This window comes from Tursiops truncatus, chromosome 2 (genome assembly GCF_011762595.2).
Source record: "Tursiops truncatus isolate mTurTru1 chromosome 2, mTurTru1.mat.Y, whole genome shotgun sequence".
In the NCBI taxonomy this organism is placed as follows: domain Eukaryota; kingdom Metazoa; phylum Chordata; class Mammalia; order Artiodactyla; family Delphinidae; genus Tursiops; species Tursiops truncatus.
Window position 1 is genome coordinate 83486377 of NC_047035.1, and position 19411 is coordinate 83505787.

At 44.8% G+C, this 19411-nt stretch overlaps 1 protein-coding gene across 1 annotated transcript; it reads left to right on the forward strand.

Moving 5' to 3' along the window:
• Positions 1-918: 918 nt before the first annotated feature.
• On the forward strand, positions 919-18163 carry KNSTRN (kinetochore localized astrin (SPAG5) binding protein). Its single transcript, XM_073800744.1, is given in 11 exon segments — positions 919-1009; positions 1012-1141; positions 1306-1400; positions 4449-4578; positions 5455-5502; positions 8018-8123; positions 8287-8380; positions 9408-9463; positions 10233-10307; positions 15063-15083; positions 15742-18163. Coding segments are annotated over 11 exon segments (843 nt in total). The 5' UTR covers positions 919-933; the 3' UTR covers positions 15754-18163.
• Positions 18164-19411: the final 1248 nt, after the last annotated feature.

The window sequence follows — 19411 nt, forward strand, 5'->3', positions numbered from 1 at the left end:
CGGAGCAACTAAGCCTGTGTGCTACAACTACTGAGCCCGCATGCCATGACTACTGAAGCCCGCGCACCTAGAGCCCGTGCTCCACAACAAGAGAAGCCCCCGCAATGAGAAGCCCACACACCTCAAGGAAGAGTAGCCCCTACTCGCTACAACTAGAGAAAGCCCACGTGCAGCAGCGAAGACCCAACGCAGCCAAAAAAAAATGACTCTGCAATTTAAACTAGGTTTCCCTGCTTTTCTCTCATAGCACATTGTACTTTCCCTTCATAGTTTTACTATAGTTGATGAATATATATTTATTTGGGTTTTTTCCAGCTTAACTGAGATACAGTTGACAAGTTTGTGTGACTATTTGTTTGCTGTTTCCTGGATTGTAAACTCCAAGAGGGCAGAACCCAGGTTAGTGTTGATACTTGCTGCCCTCATCCCATCTGCCCACTTAGAATTGTGGTCTGGCACATAGCAGGTGCTCAATAAATATTTGTTGAGCGAAATGAATTAGTGCACTGCTTAAGAACCCTGCCCTGTTCCCTAGGAGTAGCTTTGAATCTCCGCTTAAATTCTGGATAAGTGTTATTAAAGTTAGGACTGAGGGTAGGTGTTGCAGGTATTTCAGCTCACAGACCCTCTCCAAACCTCACCTGCCACTCTCCACCCTGTAACGTGTAGTTTCCTGCCCATCCCTCTCTGTGTTCCTGGCTATCCGGTATCATGCACCATCCCTAACAATCATAGACCAAATAAAGAGATTGTGACATGGACTCTAAACGTGACCGCGTTTGCGTCCCAAGGCCGGAATAAGACGCCAATGACTCATAGCTCCGTTTAGGCCGGCAAAGCGCATCACTCCCCTCCCCCGCCCAGACCTGGGGGATTCCACATCCACCGCCAGGAAGCTCGCGCTCTTGCCTCGATTCGGATCTTCCGTACAGCATGGCAGCCCCCGAAGGCGTCGCCCACGGCCGTGCATTCCGTACAACATGGCCGCCTACAGAGAGCGCATCGCAGCCCTCCCGCCCGGCCACCGGAAGTTTCCGTTTGAAACCCGGGCGGCAGACCCGGTCTGCGGTACGGCAGTTATTGCCGAGCATCTTTCGAACCAGAGCGACGAGGCCTGCGGGCAGGAGCAGCAGGCGTCTGGGTTCGGCTCTCCCGGGGCGGGAGACTGGGCTGGATGTGGGAGGCCAATGGGATGGGCTGAGAATGGAGGATTTTCTCTCTCCCGAGTCGCGCTCTTCTGGGGCCCTCCGCCTGGCTCGGGCACCCTGGCTCACTCCTGGGTAACATTCGCCTTGTACCTTCCAGGCCCCAGCCGTGCCGCCTCGTTACGATGACCAGCGTGGTCAAGACAGTGTACACCCTGCAGCCCCCCTCTGTGCTGAGCAGCGGCCTGTCCGCAGGTGGGTGTCCACGCCCCCCCTGCCCCCGGGCATTGCGAACTGGCCCCGGGTGGTCAAGCCAGGAGTATGGGGGATCAAATCGGTGGCTGGGAGTGGAGGGCTCCGGCAAGGGAGGGGGTTCTATCGGCTCTGACATCCTGCTCTAACTCCCCTAGAACCGGGCTGTCTAGGCTTGTGATGGGAGTTAGGGGAAGGGCCACGTGGTGGGAATTTAGACTTGACCCATACCCCTGCTCCCCCAAACCGAACTCTGCTGCATTCACCAAGTAGATTTAAGTTGTTGATTATTCTACAATATTATTCCCATTAAGGTAGGAATCCCTTTTTAAACATTTACCTGTTTTATTTCCAGACGAGCTATCTGGAAGGACTGGGTTTATTGTCAGGGAGAAGAGGAGAGAGTCATATGAAAAGCAGGATACTTAGGGAGCACTAGGGTTCACACTGTGTCTGGTTCACATTTGTAACGGCACAGTGTCTCTTATATAGTACATTCTCGGTAAACATTTGTTGAGTGAAGTGAGAGAGAAGGGTCAGGCCTAACTAGTATTCGAGAATCTTGGGAGAAGAGAGATGGTTAAAAGTAATGATTGGGACTTCCCTGGCGATTCAGTGGTTAGGACTCCGCACCTTCGCTGCCAAGGGCCTGGGTTCCATCCCTGGTCGGGGAACTAAGATCCCACAAGATGCCCTGCGTGGTCAAAAACTAAAAAATTAAATAAATAAATAAATAAATAAAATAAAAGCAGTGTTTGATTGCTTTGCCATTTGCTTTGTGTTACTGGGCTTGCGGCTGAAAGTCATCCCCTAATGTCTGCAGTTGCTGAGCTGCCTAATCTAGAGATTATAGCACAGAATAGGCTTCAAACATCAGAACCTGTGGTAGGAGGTTTTGAAGCAGCTATTTAAGATCCCTTCCCAGATGACTCCATGCAGTTGACTGATGGGCAGTAGCAGGATTGACCTTTGAAGTAAATAGGCTTTACTTCAAAGGCTTCAAAGGGTTCTGTTTGTCCTATGTTGCTTCAGAACACCTGAGTGGCAATTCTGGCATCAGCAACACCTAGGAGTTGATGGAGGAAATGGAGCCGGTCTTAGCTGCCTTTCCCTTAGAAAGCAGTCTCTCGTTCAGTGGGGAGCGACTGGCATCTCCCCAGCCAAGTTGGAAGTTTTCATCTCTTTGCTTTTTTCCTTGTCCCAGCTTTATGATCATATGTAACTTCAATAGTTTAACATTTTTAGGCTGCCTCTCAGGATTTTAGATTTTAGGCATGGGTTGGTTGTTTTTTAGTTTTTTGAATAGGTAACATTCAAAATAAATAAATATCCAAAGTGGGGAAACGATATACGGTGAAAAACAAGTCTTCCCTTCCTTGACACCAGCCATCCAATTCCCTCCTTCGCGTCTCTCATTTTAAGGAGATAGTCTTTGTTAAATCCTGCTAAATTTTTCCTATGATGCAGTCCTTAGGATCTAACAAATATGGGTTATTGAAACCAATTCCAGTCAATGAAGAGTGTTAATTTTGATCAATTTGCTATGGACACCTTTTTGCATGAGATAGATTTCTTATTGTGTGTAACTTATTAATACTTGAGAGAGGAGAAGGTAAATTCATGCACTCAAAGTTACCTTTTACTTCCAACAGAGACCTCAGAAAGAACCTTTTTAATACTTGTTTTGTGGGTAAGAGGGGAAAATAGGATGTAAGTGCCGATTGAGTGTACCTATAAATGAAGTAATTTGTTAGCCTGAGAAATCATATTTATTCCAAACTGTTGTGCAGCTAGAGTCATCAAAATAAATCTTTATCAAACACAAAGTTTCCTAATCCCTGTGATCCAGTGCTTTGTACCTCATTTCTTCAGCTTGATTTAATTGTTATGGCTCTTAATTTAGGTCAAGCTTAAAGGAGCCGTTTTACAATGAACAAAGTGAAAGTTAGTATAAACTAGAAGAATCCTGTGCATGTGCTGGGGGTGCGTGCTTAACTCCAGAACAAGTTACTTGAATTTGCTATCGAATGTAAGTGGTAGAAAGATTCGATAGAGGCTGTGTGGTAGAGGTCTGGCATAAGGGCTAGGGGGGAAATGCTCTCCTCTGGCGAAGAAGAATGTCATGTCAGGGCCATTTCTCTGGTTATCTGGCAGTAGCCTAGCAGGATCGGAACAGAATACCAAACAGGGAACCTAACGAGCCTCTAAACTTAACGATGGATAAACAGTTTAAAAGGGCTGGTGGTAGGGGCTTCCCTGGTGGCGCAGTGGTTGAGAGTCCGCCTGCCGATGCAGGGGACACGGGTTTATGCCCCGGTCCGGGAAGATCTCACATGCCGAGGAGTGGCTATGCCCGTAAGCCATGGCCACTGAGCCTGCGCGTCCGGAGCCTCTGCTCTGCAACGGGAGAGGCCACAACAGTGAGAGGCCCGCATACCACAAAAAAAAAAAAAAAAAAGGGCTGGTGGTAAAGGCAGTCAGCATGGAAGAGGGAAAGAAGAATAGAGGAGCTAGTTTAGAGATGGTCTGTGAAATAACTCATGAAACTGTGACGTGTTTCATTTATTCAATAAGTAGGTTTTGAACCTCTGTTAATATGCCAGATACTCTCCTAGATGCTGGGGCACAAAGATGTCTCTTAGAGTACTAGTTAGGGAGCCAGTCTCGTCAAAACAACTAAGCAACTGCCGAAATTCGAAGCAGCTTGAGTGTAGCCTTAGGAGAGCGGGCAGAGTGCTTAGGAGCTGAACGACATAGTTCCTTTCAACTGCTGTGTGACGAAGGACTCAGCTGTGTTCTGCCTTGCTGACGGCCACACTGCCTCTCATCCTCTTTGCTGTATGAATCTCCACTTTCACATCTATACTCTCTGGCCATTCAGTTTGCTGTATCAGCAAGCTTTTGGCTACCCTCAAACACACTGTACTGTCACATTTAAAGAATTTTGGTTTCTATTCCCAATTGGTCTAGAGGTCTTATTCTTCCGAATTTATAGAGTTGCACTGTTGGGTCATGATGCGTGGGATTCCACCCTCTTGTTTTCCTTTGCAGATGCACAAGCTCGAGCCACTTCTAAGAGCCTATTACCTGTTAGGTCCAAAGAAGTCGATGTTTCCCGACCTCACTTAGGGGATTCAGAAAATGATGTTACAAAAATCATCAAACCAAGACGAGACAATGGGTGAGAGTCAGAGCATCGGTATCCAATTAGAACATTGGGCTAGAAATTGCTCAGTACCAAGAATTAGGGCTTTTGAGGGCACAGGGTATCTGAAGGATTGGCCTGTAGTCAGTGGCCTATAGCAGTGCAGCGTTGCTGACCTGTTTGTCAGAACCCTCTGTGTTGATCAGGTCAGAAGAGGCACAGCCAGGGTTACAATAAGAGATATTCTTTCCTCTCTCAGCATTTGCTCTGAGTATACAAATAGCAGCAGTGCAGTCAAACCAGCCTTAAGTGGTAGTCGTGGCGGGTGGGGCCTAGTTGTTAGCCTAGGTTGCTGCTCTGAGCAGTCCAGCCCAGTGTAGTGTGCATGTGTGTCCCTCCACCCGGTGTTCAGCTCCCATGTGAGTGAGGCTGACATGAAGTAGCCACACTGTCTTGAGGCGAAGCAGGTCTGTCAGGTTGTTGAGGTGGTCAGGAGGGGAGCCCGTGCCCTATTCATAAGCTCTTTTCAGTCGTCTGGGCTGACACACAAGTGCATGGGCCCTCAGAGCTTCTCAAGCTTGTGCTGTCTGGGATTTGCCTGGCAGTCCAGTGGTTAAGACTCTGTGCTTCCACTGCAGGGGGCACGGGGTTTGATCCCTGGTCAGGGAACTAAACTCCCACATGCTGCACACGGCCTGGCCAAAAATACAAAAAAAAAAAAAAAGTAATAACAGTACCGTGATTCTCTGATTGATTTCTTTGTTGTTGTTATTGTTTTAATTGAGGTATAGTTGACATACAACATTGTGTTAGTTTCAGGTGTACAACATAATGATTTGATATTTGTATATATTGCAAAATGATCACCGCAGTAAGTCTAGTTAACATCCTGATTTGTTTTTGCTTCTCTAGGCAGCTGAGAGCTACAGACACTGCCACCAGGAGGAACATCAGGAAGAGGTGAGCGTCAGGGTAGATGAAACCTGGCCACCGTTTTAGGGTAGTGGAGCTCAATCCTGGTTGTACATCAGAATCAGTCACAGGACTTGTTTTACTGTGTTGGAGTCTGATGCCACCCCAGAAATCTAGATGGGATTTTCAGGGCTGAGGCACAGCCGATTTTGAGAACCATTGTCAGGGCAAGAATCAGTGATGCTACCATCTTGAGTACCAGACAGAGTTTGGGGGCTCCATGCCAGGACCACTGCCCGAACCTAGCTATGGCCCATCGGCAGGAGCGGGAAGCCCTCAGGATGGGAGAGCCTGCGTGTGGTTAGTGAGTTCGAGATGAGTGTTCTGCTGCCGCTGCTGCTGCTGTTGAAATTCTGGAGAAGGATCCATCTTTCTCTGCTTGAGACTTGCTTGGACATTTTGCAATCCTGCAGACAGAAATAACATGAGCTGAAAAGTTTGTAGACATAGGTTTTAATTCCACATCTGTTATTTGGGCATGACTTAAAAGTTCTGAAGACAAAATACTATCAAGGACTCAGAACTTTGAAAAGGCTTAATATTGATGATGATAATGGCTATTACTTTTTTTGATTTTTTGCATTTTATTTATTTTTTTATACAGCAGATTCTTATTAGTTATCTATTTTATATATATTAGTGTATGTATGTCAAACCCAGTCTCCCAATTCATCACAGCACCACCACCACCACCACTTTTCCCCCTTGGTGTCCATACGTTTGTTCTCTACATCTGTGTCTCTATTTCTGCCCTGCAAACTGGTACCATTTTTCTAGGTTCCACATATATGCATTAATATACAATATTTGTTTCTCTCTTTTTGACTTAATTCACTCTGTATGACAGTCTCTAGATCCACCCACGTCTCTACAAATGACCCAAGTTCGTTCCTTTTTATGGCTGAGTAATATTCCATTGTATATATGTACCACATCTTCTTTATCCATTTGTCTGTTGATGAGCATTTAGGTTGCTTCCATGACCTGGCTATTGTAAACAGTGCTGCATTGAACACTGGGGTGCATGTGTCTTTTTGAATTATGGTTTTCTCTGGGTATATACCCAGTAGTGGGATTGCTGGGTCATATGGTAATTCTATTTTTAGTTTTGTAAGGAACCTCCATACTGTTCTCCATAGTGGCTGTATCAATTTACATTCCCACCAACAGTGCAAGAGGGTCCCCTTTTCTCCACACCCTCTCCAGCATTTGTTGTTTGTAGATTTTCTGATGATGCCCATTCTGACTGGTGTGAAGTGATACCTCATTGTAGTTTTGATTTGCATTTCTCTAATAATTAGTGATGTTGAGCAGCTTTTCATGTGCTTCTTGGCCATCTGTATGTCTTCTTTGGAGACATGTCTATTTAGGTCTTCTGCCCATTTTTTGATTGAGTTGTTTGTTTTTTTGATATTGAGCTGCATGAGCTGTTTATATATTTTGGAGATTAATCCTTTGTCCGTTGATTTGTTTGCACATATTTTCTCCCATTCTGAGGTTGTCTTTTCGTCTTGTTTGTAGTTTCCTTTGCTTTGCAAAAGCTTTTAAGTTTCATTAGGTCCCATTTGTTTATTTTTGTTTTTATTTCCATTACTCTAGGAGATGGATCAAAAAAGATCTTGCTGTGATTTATGTCAAAGAGTGTTCTTCCTATGTTTTCCTCTAAGAGTTTTATAGTGTCCGGTCTTACATTTAGGTCTCTAATACATTTTGAGTCGATTTTTGTGTATGGTGTTATGGAGTGTTCTAATTTCATTCTTTTACATGTAGCTGTCCAGTTTTCCCAGCACCACTTTCTGAAGAGACTGTCTTTTCTCCATTATATGTCCTTGCCTCCTTTGTCGTAGATTAGTTGACCATAGGTACGTGGGTTTATCTCTGGGCTTTCTATCCTGTTCCATTGATCTATATTTCTGTTTTTGTGCCAGTACCGTATTGTCTTGATTACTGTAACTTTGTATTATAGTCTGAAGTCAGGGAGTCTGATTCCTCCAGCTCAGTTTTTTTCCCTCAAGACTGCTTGGGCTATGGCTATTACTTATTAAAAGTTTTGTGTCAGTAGCTGTGCTAAGAATTGTACATGTATTCTCTCTTATCCTTCATGGTAATATTATGAAATGTGTGTATTAATTCTAGAAATGAGGAAACAGCCTCAGAGAGGTTACACAACTCCCTGAAAGTCATATACCACTATGTGATGATGCCAGGATTCAAACCAACCGGACTCCATAGCCCATACTCTTTTTTTTTTTTTTTTTGTGGTACGCGGGCCTCTCACTGTTGAGGCCTCTCCCGTTGCGGAGCACAGGCTCCAGACGCGCAGGCTCAGCGGCCATGGCTCATGGGCCCAGCCGCTCCGCGGCATGTGGGATCTTCGGGACCAGGGCACGAACCCATGTCCCCTGCATCGGCAGGCGGACTCTCAACCACTGCGCCACCAGAGAAGCCCAGCCCATACTCTTAATCCCTCCACCACTTCATCTAAGTACGATTATCATTACAGCTATAAGCCACTGAGTAAAGAGAAATCAGAGGAAGAGCTCAAGGATAAGAACCAGCTCTTAGAGGCCGTCAACAAGCAGTTGCACCAGAAGTTGATTGAAACTCAGGTAAGCGATCCACCAGACCTGCCATCAGCTGCACTGGGTGATGCATGTGGAATCCTGAGGGACCACGCCAGGTGCCTGAGCGCAGGAGAAGATGCCAGGCTTGCGCTGTGGCTGCCCCTGAGGAATGGGGCAGGCCTTACCTGTCTGTATGGCACCCCTACAGGGAGAGCTGAAAGACTTGACCCAAAAAGTGGAGCTGCTGGAGAAGTTTCAGGACAGCTGTCTGGCAATTTTGGAGAGCAAGGGCCTCAACCCAGGTAAGAGATGGCACACAACTGCCTTCAAAGGAGTCAGTGCATGTGCCCCTTCCTGGGTGATTCTGGACTGTGCATCAGGGGTCTGGCATGGTGTCAGCTGACCCAGTCAGTGCAGGGGTTGCCTAGCAAAGCCCTGAAGATTTGGGGGAGCTCCACTCTGTTCTGTTGTGATGTTGACTTTGCCTGCCCAGCGGAGTTTCAGATGGTTGTGCAGAGAGGATTCTCTCTTTCTTATCTGAACACTTTATACCATTAGTTTGGTGCTGACAGGTATGATCTTGCAAATACATCAGAAATATTTTCTTTCTTTCAAGGGATATAGCATACAGGTAACCTTCACAGGTGGAGAGAGAGATAATACTGTTGAAAGGGTTCCTAAAGCTGGCTAGTTAGCAGAATCACGGTGTTTAAAATGTGATTCCTGTTCTGAGCCTGTCCCTAGAGGGCAGAGTCTGTCGCAGAGAGGAAGCGGAAGAAGGGGTTACCCCAGGACTGTAAGAGAGCCTGAACTGAGGAGCCTGAGAATGCCCCGGGAAGGAGCCCAGGCTTGTTTGAATGAAGGAGTGCTGACTTTGAATGCTGCCATTAACCTGTGCATTTTAGGATATATTCTTGATAGTCACCATATACGTTTTTGGATGATTTTAATTTCCTACGTGTATGCACTGTTTTTACCAAAAATAATAAAATTTTTTAAGGCCTGAAAAGCTTTTAAAAATAGTTTTGTGTATTGTTAATGAAACCAAAAAATACAACCTATACATTTCTTTTGAACAAATTTTCCGCTGAGCTGAGGAGAAAGCAGGATGAAGTTTTGGCCATATCCATACCTAGAGAGGAAGGGGAGATAAAATCCAGCTCTGGAGGGCAGGCGTGGGTGACCTTGCCAAGGTGAGAACTCAGGGGAGAGAGTTTTCAGATGCTTAGAGAAGTTTCCCTCGTGAATACTCCTGTGGAGGGATTTTAATTTTCTTTTAAGTTGCAGTTCCCTAGGCAAGGCTGACTTTGTTGTATTTACTGGTTTTAGGCAGTGAGACCCTGGCGGCACGGCAAGACTCCACCACGGATCACATGGACTCGATGGTGAGGGTGTGGGTGTGAGTGGGCGAAGGCCCCGTGAGCGTGAGGCCCTGCAGATCTAAGCAGGTCTCTGCCGTGTGCTCGGCAAAGCCCACGAAGCAGCCTTCGGTTATCCAGGGTAGTGGAAGAGGGTGGTGGATGTGTACTCAAAGTAGCATATTTTACTTGGAAGGTGACTTTGTGCTTACAAATATGAGGGAGTCTAAGTTGAGAATGTACTAGTTTAAAACCCATAGCAGGGTGGACCGTAGAGACAGCTTTCTGGTTTCTCTATTCTTTGCTTTACCAAATTTCTCCCCTTATTCCTTTGCTGAGAACTGTGTCTTACAAAGGTCCAGCCTGAATTAAATCTGTCTTCTCTTTGGTTCCCTCCCTAAAGTAGAGGGCAATCGTTTGCACTTAAAGCCTTTTGAGCTTCTGTGATCTATTCCCCAGGAAGATCAGTTGTCATCTTAGAATCCTAGAATACTAGGTATGGAAGCCTTCCTCAGCTCCCCCAGGCGATTTGTCACCCCTTTAGTGGCTACTGCCTTTCGTTCATATTACCTGTGTAGCACAGAGCACGTGGAGGTGGGGTTCTCTGTCCATGCTGTGGACTCAGTTCTTCCAGGCCCACGAGAGAGCCCAGCACGTTTGCGGACACTCAGTCAGTGACTGAACAGATGGGATATTAGCAATCATCTAATTCAACTCCCATGAAGAGATTAGTTTATATGAAGAAAGTTCTCACATTTCAATAAAGATTTGTTACTACCTTGTACTTTTCTCTTAGCTGCTGTTAGAAACTTTGCAAGATGAACTGAAGCTTTTTAACGAAACAGCCAAAAAGCAGATGGAGGAGTTACAGGTGAGAGGCAGACATCTCCGCAAGGCAAAATTACCATTTCCTACCACAATAGGTGGATCTGTGGAGGGCTCTTTCTTATTTATCTCTTCATTCGTTTTTTTTTTTTTTTTTGTGGTACGCGGGCCTCTCACTGTTGTGGCCTCTCCCGTTGTGGAGCACAGGCTCCGGACGCGCAGGCTCAGTGGCCATGGCTCACGGCCCCAGCCGCTCCACGGCATGTGGGATCTTCCCAGACCGGGGCACGAACCCGTGTCCCCTGCATCGGCAGGCGGACTTCCAACCACTGCGCCACCAGGGAAGCCCTCTTTATTCATTTTTAATAAACTATTTTGTAATAATTTTAGATTGCAGAAAAGTTGTAAAGATAATGGAGAATTCAACTCCCCTAATATTAACATCTTACATTATCATGCTGTATTTGTCAAGACTAAGAAACCAATATTGATGCCTTACTATTAACTAAATTCCAAGACTTTATTTGATTTCACCATTTTTTTCAACTAATTTTCTGTTCTAAAGACTCTTAGAAATGTTCACATCTGCAGGGCATGAGGCAGTGTGCAACACGCTAGGTGGCTCCAGGTTGACAGTTGACACCTGTGTGAAATCCATGCTGTAGAAACTTGATATCTCAGGGAAACCTGTAATAGGAAACCCCGATTCTTGGGTCTGGACCACTTTGGATTGCTTGGATGAACCATGGGATACTACACGGAATCCTAGAGGATTTCATTGCTCCAGTTGAGATAACAGACTCTGTAGTAGAGAGAGACAATTCCTAAAACCAACACAGATAAACAAACCTAAGATAGAAAAGACAATGTCTGTCAGTATCCCAAACAGAAGCATAATGTTCTAGTTATGGTATTGTCTTTCCTGTGAGTCAGAGTTTGGTGGTTTTTTGTTTTTTGTCTTTTTTAATGTCTTTCCATGCAGGCCTTAAAGGTAACGTTGAAGATAAAAGAAGAAGAGAGGGCCCAGTTCCTAGAACAACAGACCTTATGTAACAGTCAAGTAAATGATTTTACAACAGCCCTTGAGGAAATGGAGCAGCTATTAGAAATGTGATAAAAAGCATGTGGCCACATGGCTCCCTCTTGGGGATGAACTCTCAGAGGAAGCCCCTTAGGACATCTGCTTCTTGGCCATGACCTTCTAGGACTCACCATCTCCAGAATGAAAACAGTTTCTGCAGTTTATGCTGGAATGGCAATTCCTCCTTTAAGCAAGCATTCCCAGCCTTCAGATTGGCCAGCTCTCCTGAACCTCACAATACATAATTGAGGCCTACAAGAGAGGGGGCCTGAAAGCTTGGATCAACCTCCTAGGCAACAGAGCAGCACAGAATTAGTATCAGGAGACTAAACCAGCCACAGTCAGAGAAGCCAAAAGGTCACATTCAGACGTGTGGGAAGAAACAGTGGTGCACAGGTGCTTCACGGGAGACATCACTGAGGAGCCCTGCGGTCCCCTCGTAACTTGGAACGCATTCTGTCCCATCCTGGTTGGGCTCTATAACCTCACTGTAAATTTACGAACTGGAAGTTACCTGAAATGGTTTAATAAATGGGGTGAAGGTATAGATAGCAATAACACCTATGAAACAATACACCTTGGAGCTTTTAATCTAAATCAGTTCTGTTTTTGTTTTTATAAAGTGTTACTTTAAAAGTAAATATTTCTGTAACTATTCAGACTGCAACACTGGCAAATGAAAAGAGCCTTTTAACCTAAATACATCCACTGAATACTATTGAACTAATCTAGGTAACAAGTTCAAGCCTCCAGTTTCACCCAGAATATTTTTCTTCCACTCATTAGGTGCTCTGTAGCTAGTGCCCCCCCCACACCCCCCAACCCCATCTTCCAGGAACATTAGCTAGTCTTCTGTGGTGGTCCCTGTTTGTAGCAGTGGGTGCCACACTCCGTCCACCAGGTTTGTGTCACTACCTGCCTGCATTCCTAAGTATGCGTGTATCTCTGCTCTTGCTTTGCACGGCCAATCCTGGACCTGGCCCCCTGGATCCTTAGTCAACTGAAGTCCACAGCAGCCACACCCCACCCCTGCAACCGCCAGTCCACCAAAGGCACCGCCATATTTCATAGTCAAACTAGGCACACTTTGGCTTTGGCCATCTCCCATTTTTTTCTGCACCTCTCCCAATTTCTTCAGCAACTCCCCCTTCTCTTCAGCATTATTGGGGCTGCCCAGAGCCACCCAATCAAGTCAAGTAACGTCCCACCCTAACTTATAGGGCTAAAATTCTTTTCCTTCATACACATACAACATTCACACAGTTGGTTATGTCCCAAATATTTTGATAGGGAAACCCAGTTAAATAATTCTCACTGGTGACAAGGGCTGAATATTTTCTTCTACCCATTTTCAGGATGTTTATCGTTTAAAAGATTTTTACCCAAGTGAATTTGTAATTGGCATTTCTGGTCCCCCCAAAAGTTCTACTTCCTTCTTGGAAGGAAAGGGTGGGAAACTCAGCTGTGAGATCCTTTCCTCCTTGTCATGCCTCCCTAGTTAACTCCTAAGAATGGAACTCTCCCAACTCCTCCATTACTCATCTTGCCCAGTGTTGAGATCCTGTTTGCTCAAGGTCTGGCCTCACAGGGGCCTTCACCTCACGGTGCTGCTTTGCACCACCAGCCAGCATTTGTGCAGTCTTGCCTTTTCTTGTCTTCCCTCTGACCTCTGCTGCTCCATCTGCCTTTTGTACGTGTGGAGGTGTTGTGGTGCTTATTCTGATCTACAGCCTCAATAAATTCCTGCATTACGTGAACCAATGTGATCTGCACCCTCCACTTTGCCAGACGCTATAGGAAACTTTAATGTAGCATGACATTCTTAACCTCAGAAATGCTTACAGTACATGTGGTGAAACATTGCACAGGTGATATACAAGTTGAATAACAAAGGCAATAGTTTACTAAACAGTGGGTTGTGTGATATAGTTGTGTGCTATAGTAGTTAACTCTGACCTAGTTCGGTTGGGGGAGGCTTGATGGAAGCGGTAAACTGGGGTTGAAGGAAGAGTAATATTTAGGGAGACTAGCTAGAGGATTGAGAACTTTCCAGGTTGGTGAACACATGGAATTTGGGGCCAGTAGCACACTCAGAGAGGGCATGGAAGCTTCACGCCCTTTCCCCATGCATCTCTTCCATCTGGCTGTTCCTGAGTTATATCCTTTTCTAATAAACCAGATCTAGCAAATAAAATATTTCTCTGAGTCCGTGAGCCATTCTAGCAAATCAGTCAAACCCAAGGAGGGGATCGTTAGAACTTCCGAGGAGAAAATAAAATTATGAGAGACTGAAGAAAAAAAAAAAAAAGTTGAGGGGATATCCAGATGAGTCTTGAGGAACTCAGTAAGAACACTGGGCTTCTTCAGAAGGTTCAAGATGAGAGGGGAGGAATTCCCTGGTGGTCCAGTGGTTAGGACTCTGTGCTTCCACTGCAGGGGACATGGGTTCGATCCCTGGTCAGGGAACTAAGATCCCGCAGGTCATGTGGCACGGCCAAGATATTTTAAAAAAAAAAAAGATGAGAGGGGATTATATCTGACACTTAACCGAGCACTTGCAATATGCCACATGTGATGTTTATGTGTGTTCCTCCTTATGTTCATTCTCATGTAATCCTCATTACAGTCACACAAGGTAAGCACTATTAACCCTTTTTATAGCTAAAGAAAAAGGCTCAGAGAAATTATACGAAACTAATCCATATAATTAATTAATGCAATTAGTTAATGAAATGAAGTGGATTTGCCCAAGGTCAAACAACAGGCAAGTACTGGAGAAAGATTTGAGCCAGGGAATAATGGGAGTGGAAAGTACATGGTGCTACTAGACGTTTTGAAGAAACTTAAATGCAAGCTAGGAGGTGTGGATTTTTATCATCCGGGCCAGAAGTTTACAAACTGTCTCAGTTCATGATGCTCCTGGTGTCTCAATATTTTATGACACACCAAAAGAAATACCTAAAAGTTCTAAATACCTAAAAGTTCTATTTTTAGTAGGTATTTGAAAAAATAATACAAATAAATCTAAAGAAAATATTTTTATTTTTAAATAACTACAATTATTTACTAATGGGATGTGGGGCACAGTTTAATTTCTCAAGCCTTGGAATCAAATTGGACACTACCACCTTCCTATCCTGTTTGACACTGAGAGGAACACAGCATGACCTAATGTTGAAACTGACCTACTTTGGGCTAGTACTTCACATGTTGTCTAACATGTCATGTATCACTGTGATTCCCCCAGAAGTTTATCCCGTGGCATCCCAGTGAGCTTGCTGTCTAGGGATGCCTTTCACAGTCTGAGAACCGTGAATCTAGGCAATAAGGAATCACTGATACATTTTGAGCAGATAATCACCATAATGAATGATTTAGAAAAAAATGAAAGATGTGTGAAAGATGGATGGCTTGCAGGATCTTAGTTCCTGAGCCACTCCTTGGGCAGGCAGGAGGTCATGGGGCACCTTTTTTTCTTTCAGTTTTATTGAGATACAACTGACATAGCAGTGTATAAGTTTAAGGTTTACAGCATAATGATTTGACTTACATACATCATGAAATGATTATCACGACAAGTTTGTTATTTTGTTTTTGGCCATGCAACATGGTTTGCAGAATCGTAGTTCCCCGACCGGGGATCAAACCTGGGCCCCCAGCAGTGGAAATGCAAAGTCCTAACCACAGGGAATTCCCATTAATTTACTGTTCTTTTTCTAGGTTCTTAAAATAGAAGATAAGGTAATTCCATTTCAATTTTTATCTTTTCCAGTATATGCGTTTACAACTATAAATTGTCCCTCTAAGGGCCAGGTAGCAGCATCCCAAATTTTGCTATGTCCTATTCTGATTATTTGTCTTTCTGTTCAAAATATGTTCTAATTTCCATTGTGATTTCTTCTTTCACCTGTGGATAATCTGGCTTCCTGTCTCATGACTCTCCCCAAACAATTTTTGATAAGGTGTGTGAAATGAAATTCACATTTTATGGCAAGACAAGAAAAATTTAAATATAAAAAAATTTCCTCTGCCCTTTAGCCTCCTGTCTCCCCTCTACTGTGCATCGTGTATCTGCATTTTGCCTCAACAAAACCTCCCCGCTGGCAGAAACACCTGCTCAACCATAAACAGCAACATCCTCTAGCAGGAACAAGGCAACGCCTTAAAAGACAACATTTCTTCCTGATTTGTAAAGGGGTCACAACGACCCATCAGTTTGCACTTGCCGATCTGGATTGTGTAAACTGTCAGTGATACGTCATCTAATGTACGGCTCTGTCTCACAAAACTTATGTAACTGTGTTTTGACTTCTAACAGGCAGAACAGTTCTTGGAACACAAATTTGAGGGTTACAGTACTCAGATTTGGCTCAAATAAAATTTTCCATTTCTTTCATAGATTGGCTATTGATTAATTTTTCATCGAAATATGCTTGGTGTAGTCAGCAGGATACCAGAGACAGCCACCAGAGGACACCTGGAAGATGCCTCAAACCGGCACTCAGTACCAGCATGGGTACTTTGAGCCTCACCAGCTTCTCAGCATCTCTCAGGTGTTCTGGTGAGTTCTCCTAATACCCAGATCTTGTTTTTTTTTTTGTTATGATATGCTAGTATTTATTTATTTATTTTGCGGTACGCAGGCCTCTCACTGTTGTGGCCTCTCCCGCTGCGGAGCACAGGCTCTGGACGCGCAGGCTGAGCGGCCATGGCTCACGGGCCCAGCCGCTCCGCGGCATGTGGGACCCTCCCGGACCGGGGCACGAACCTGTGTCCCCCGCATCGGCAGGCGGACTCTCAACCACTGCGCCACCAGGGAAGCCCCTGAGATCTTGTTGTTTTGGTGATGATCCTGAAAATTTTATTTGGGCTGGTTTTTACTTGTCTTAAGGGGCACGTAGGAATTTCCTAGGCAGGGTCCTAGGGGGATCTGGACAGGAAGTCCAGGGAAACATAGGTAGCTGGTTTTTGTTAAGTTCGGCTTAAATCAAGGGAAAAAAAGGGGTAAATTGATATCAGGTCTTAACAAAACTTTTTTGTTAGTGAAATGAGAGACTGAGTTATTCAGCTCTGAAGAATAAAGGGACATTTTGCTCCTGGCCACAAGGCATCCTCAGGTGACTGAGGACCTTGCAGAAGTGTCTGAGGATCAATCCTTACTATGTGCAGTGGTCCTACAAGGGAACCCCACTACGACCATTAAGTAAATGCTGCTTATCTGTGGGGCACAACAGAAGCTGATAATTTAGCACTCCCCGCACCCATGACAGTCTTAGACTGTCACAGGGAGAAACCGAGACACATAAGAGTCAAACCGACTGCTAGACTCAGAAGCAGTGCACATCCAGTCCACCACACTGTCCTCAGAAAATTGTTCAGATCATATCTCATACCTGAACCAGACTACCAAATTAATAATGGGAAATCATGCCTCACGGGCCAAACAGCTCCCGGATGAATAGCCACCTATGGGAACCCCAGCTGGGTTTATGTATAACCCCCATGAAACTGACACTTGCAAGCGTTTAACTTAATGGGAAGGTCTGACCAAAAATCATTTGTCCCTGAGATGGCCAAAATGGGGCACTTTCGACTTACCTAAGTTGGTAAATTTTATTTGCACACTAAATTAGAAAAAGCCGGCTTAAGATCAAACAGCTAGAATGGAGACATTTTAATTGGTACCTGGAAGCCTCAAAACGAGAGAATGATAAAATGGCTTCATTGTGAGAGACAAATCAGAAATTATCAGAAATGGTGACTAGATTAGAAAAGACCTCAGAAGTCATCACTGCTTCTCCTCCTCTCTCTCCTCCTTTGGCTCCTTCGTATCCTCTTCTTTCTGAGCTCCCCTATGCTGACCTCTCTGCTCTTCCACCTCTAATCTCAAAGGAAGAACTTGTTGAGTCTAAGGGAAAGGATAAAGACAGCCCTAAGGTAATAGCCACCCCCTTTAAGGAGAAACCTGCTCTTACCTATACACCCTTGGACTAGGACAGAACTTAAGGCCTTAACTAAGAAATTTCCAGATTGTTCACAGGATCCCTTGGGGTTTGCTAAACAATTTCATCTTACAGTAAGAACTTATGAGCCTGGATATTCAAACTTGTACCAGCTTGTACATTTACTAGTCCCTGAAAGTAAAGCAAAGGAATGGCTCCAAGAGATAAATTGGAAGGTGCCTATGGAAGATTTTCACAAACATGAGGCTGCAGATCATCAGAAATGTAGAGAACTTGCCCACAATCTATATCAGGTTATTCCAAAAATCTTCTCCACCTGGGGGTGGGGGAACCTTTGATATGAAAGGCAGTGAGCTGAAGAAGAAAACATTTTGGTCTGGACAAGCTGACAGAGCCTGGCTCTTGTCTTAGCTGTGTTTGAGACCTTGGACTAATGAATGGGGCACTGTAAGACGGAACACCAAGTGTTGTCATTAAATATGTAACCTCCTTTATTCCTCCTTGCAATGGGTAGTATTGTTTTCATTTAAAGATGATGAAAGGGGGGACTTCCCCTTGTGGTCCAGTGGTTAAGAATCTTCCTTCCAATATAGGGGACTCCAGTTTGATCCCTGGTCGGGGAACTAAGATCCCACATCCCACAGGGCAAATAAGCCCGCTTGTGCCTCAACTAGAGAGCCCACGTGCTGCAAACTACAGAGCCCACGCGCCCTGGAGCCCGAGTGCTGCAACCAGGGAGAAGCCCGAAGGCCACAACGAAAGATCCCGTGTGCCACAACTAAGACTCGATGCAGCCAAAAATAAAATAAAATAAATAAATATTTAAAAATAAATAAATAAAGATGATGATGAAAGGGAATTCCCTGGTGGTCCAGTGGTTAGGACTGTGCACTCTTACTGCAGAGCACCCGATTCAATCCCTGGCGGCTTGGCCAAAAAAAAGAGGATGAAACAGAGTCTGAAAAGATCCAAGAAACTTGCCCAAAGTTCCACATCTAAGTAGCAGGATTGCAATGGTGTCCCTGGATTCAGGGCGCTAAACTACCTGAGATGAGTTCTTCAAGGGCATTGACCACCCCACAGAAAGGGAAATTAGCAAAGCAAGGAAGGGGATAGAAGCCGAATTCTATCAGCTCTCCTCTTTCCCCTCATATACCATTCTTCCTTTCCTGTCTCCCTGAAATGGAGCAGGACCCTGTGAGGCTCTCCTGTGTACAAATCCTTTCTGTGTCCCCATTTATTGTTTGTAGGAAAGAGGCATCAGCCTCCTAGACCTTCCCTGAGTGCCAAAGGGCAGATTCAAACAGTTGCTAAATAGAAAAAAGAGGGAATGCAGAAACAAAGGAGGAGCTGTCAAGAAACTATAGTACAACAATAAAGCAGGGTCCTGGTTCCTCCAGAAACCAGGAATATACCTAACAATATCTTTGAGTTCTTCTGCTAGAACTAAGGCCCCACCTAGGTGGAAGATGGTAACTTCAGGCTGAGCACCAGATTCCTGAAACAGCACCTTGTTACCCCACCACCAACCAATCAGAGGAAAGTCTGCACTTAGTGGAAGATAAGGAAGACTCTGATCCCCCCTCCCCAAATGATTAACTGCGAATGGCTTCCCCCCTTTCTCCCTTTAAAAACTTTCATGGTGGAGCAGACTCTTCAGAGTTGGTTCTTTGACACGACTCTGCCTTCCCCCCAGGTTGCCTTCTGAATAAAGCAACCCGTCCTTTCCAGCCAACACTTGTCTTTCCAGCAGGAAGCAGCTGAACCCGAGCAGCTGAGTTCGGTCCACCATCACCCCACCCCTGTTAAAAATAAGTCCTGACTCTTGTTCTTAGGTACATTAAATAATTTGGAAGACAGCAACTCCTTAACAACCCCTTTCCCATAAAACTCAATCAAACTCAACAAACCTTGTTACATAATAAAGCAAATTCACTGAGTTATAACCAACGTGTACCCTAGAGCAAGCGCTCTTTTCCCCGATTTGCTTTAACAATGTATTGCTAAGCAAGGGGCATTAGGAGCTTTTCCTTTTGCTTTTTTAACACTTGCTTTCCCACAGATGTTTGCAGGTAGGGACTGCTATTTTCAACGCAGGGGGAATAC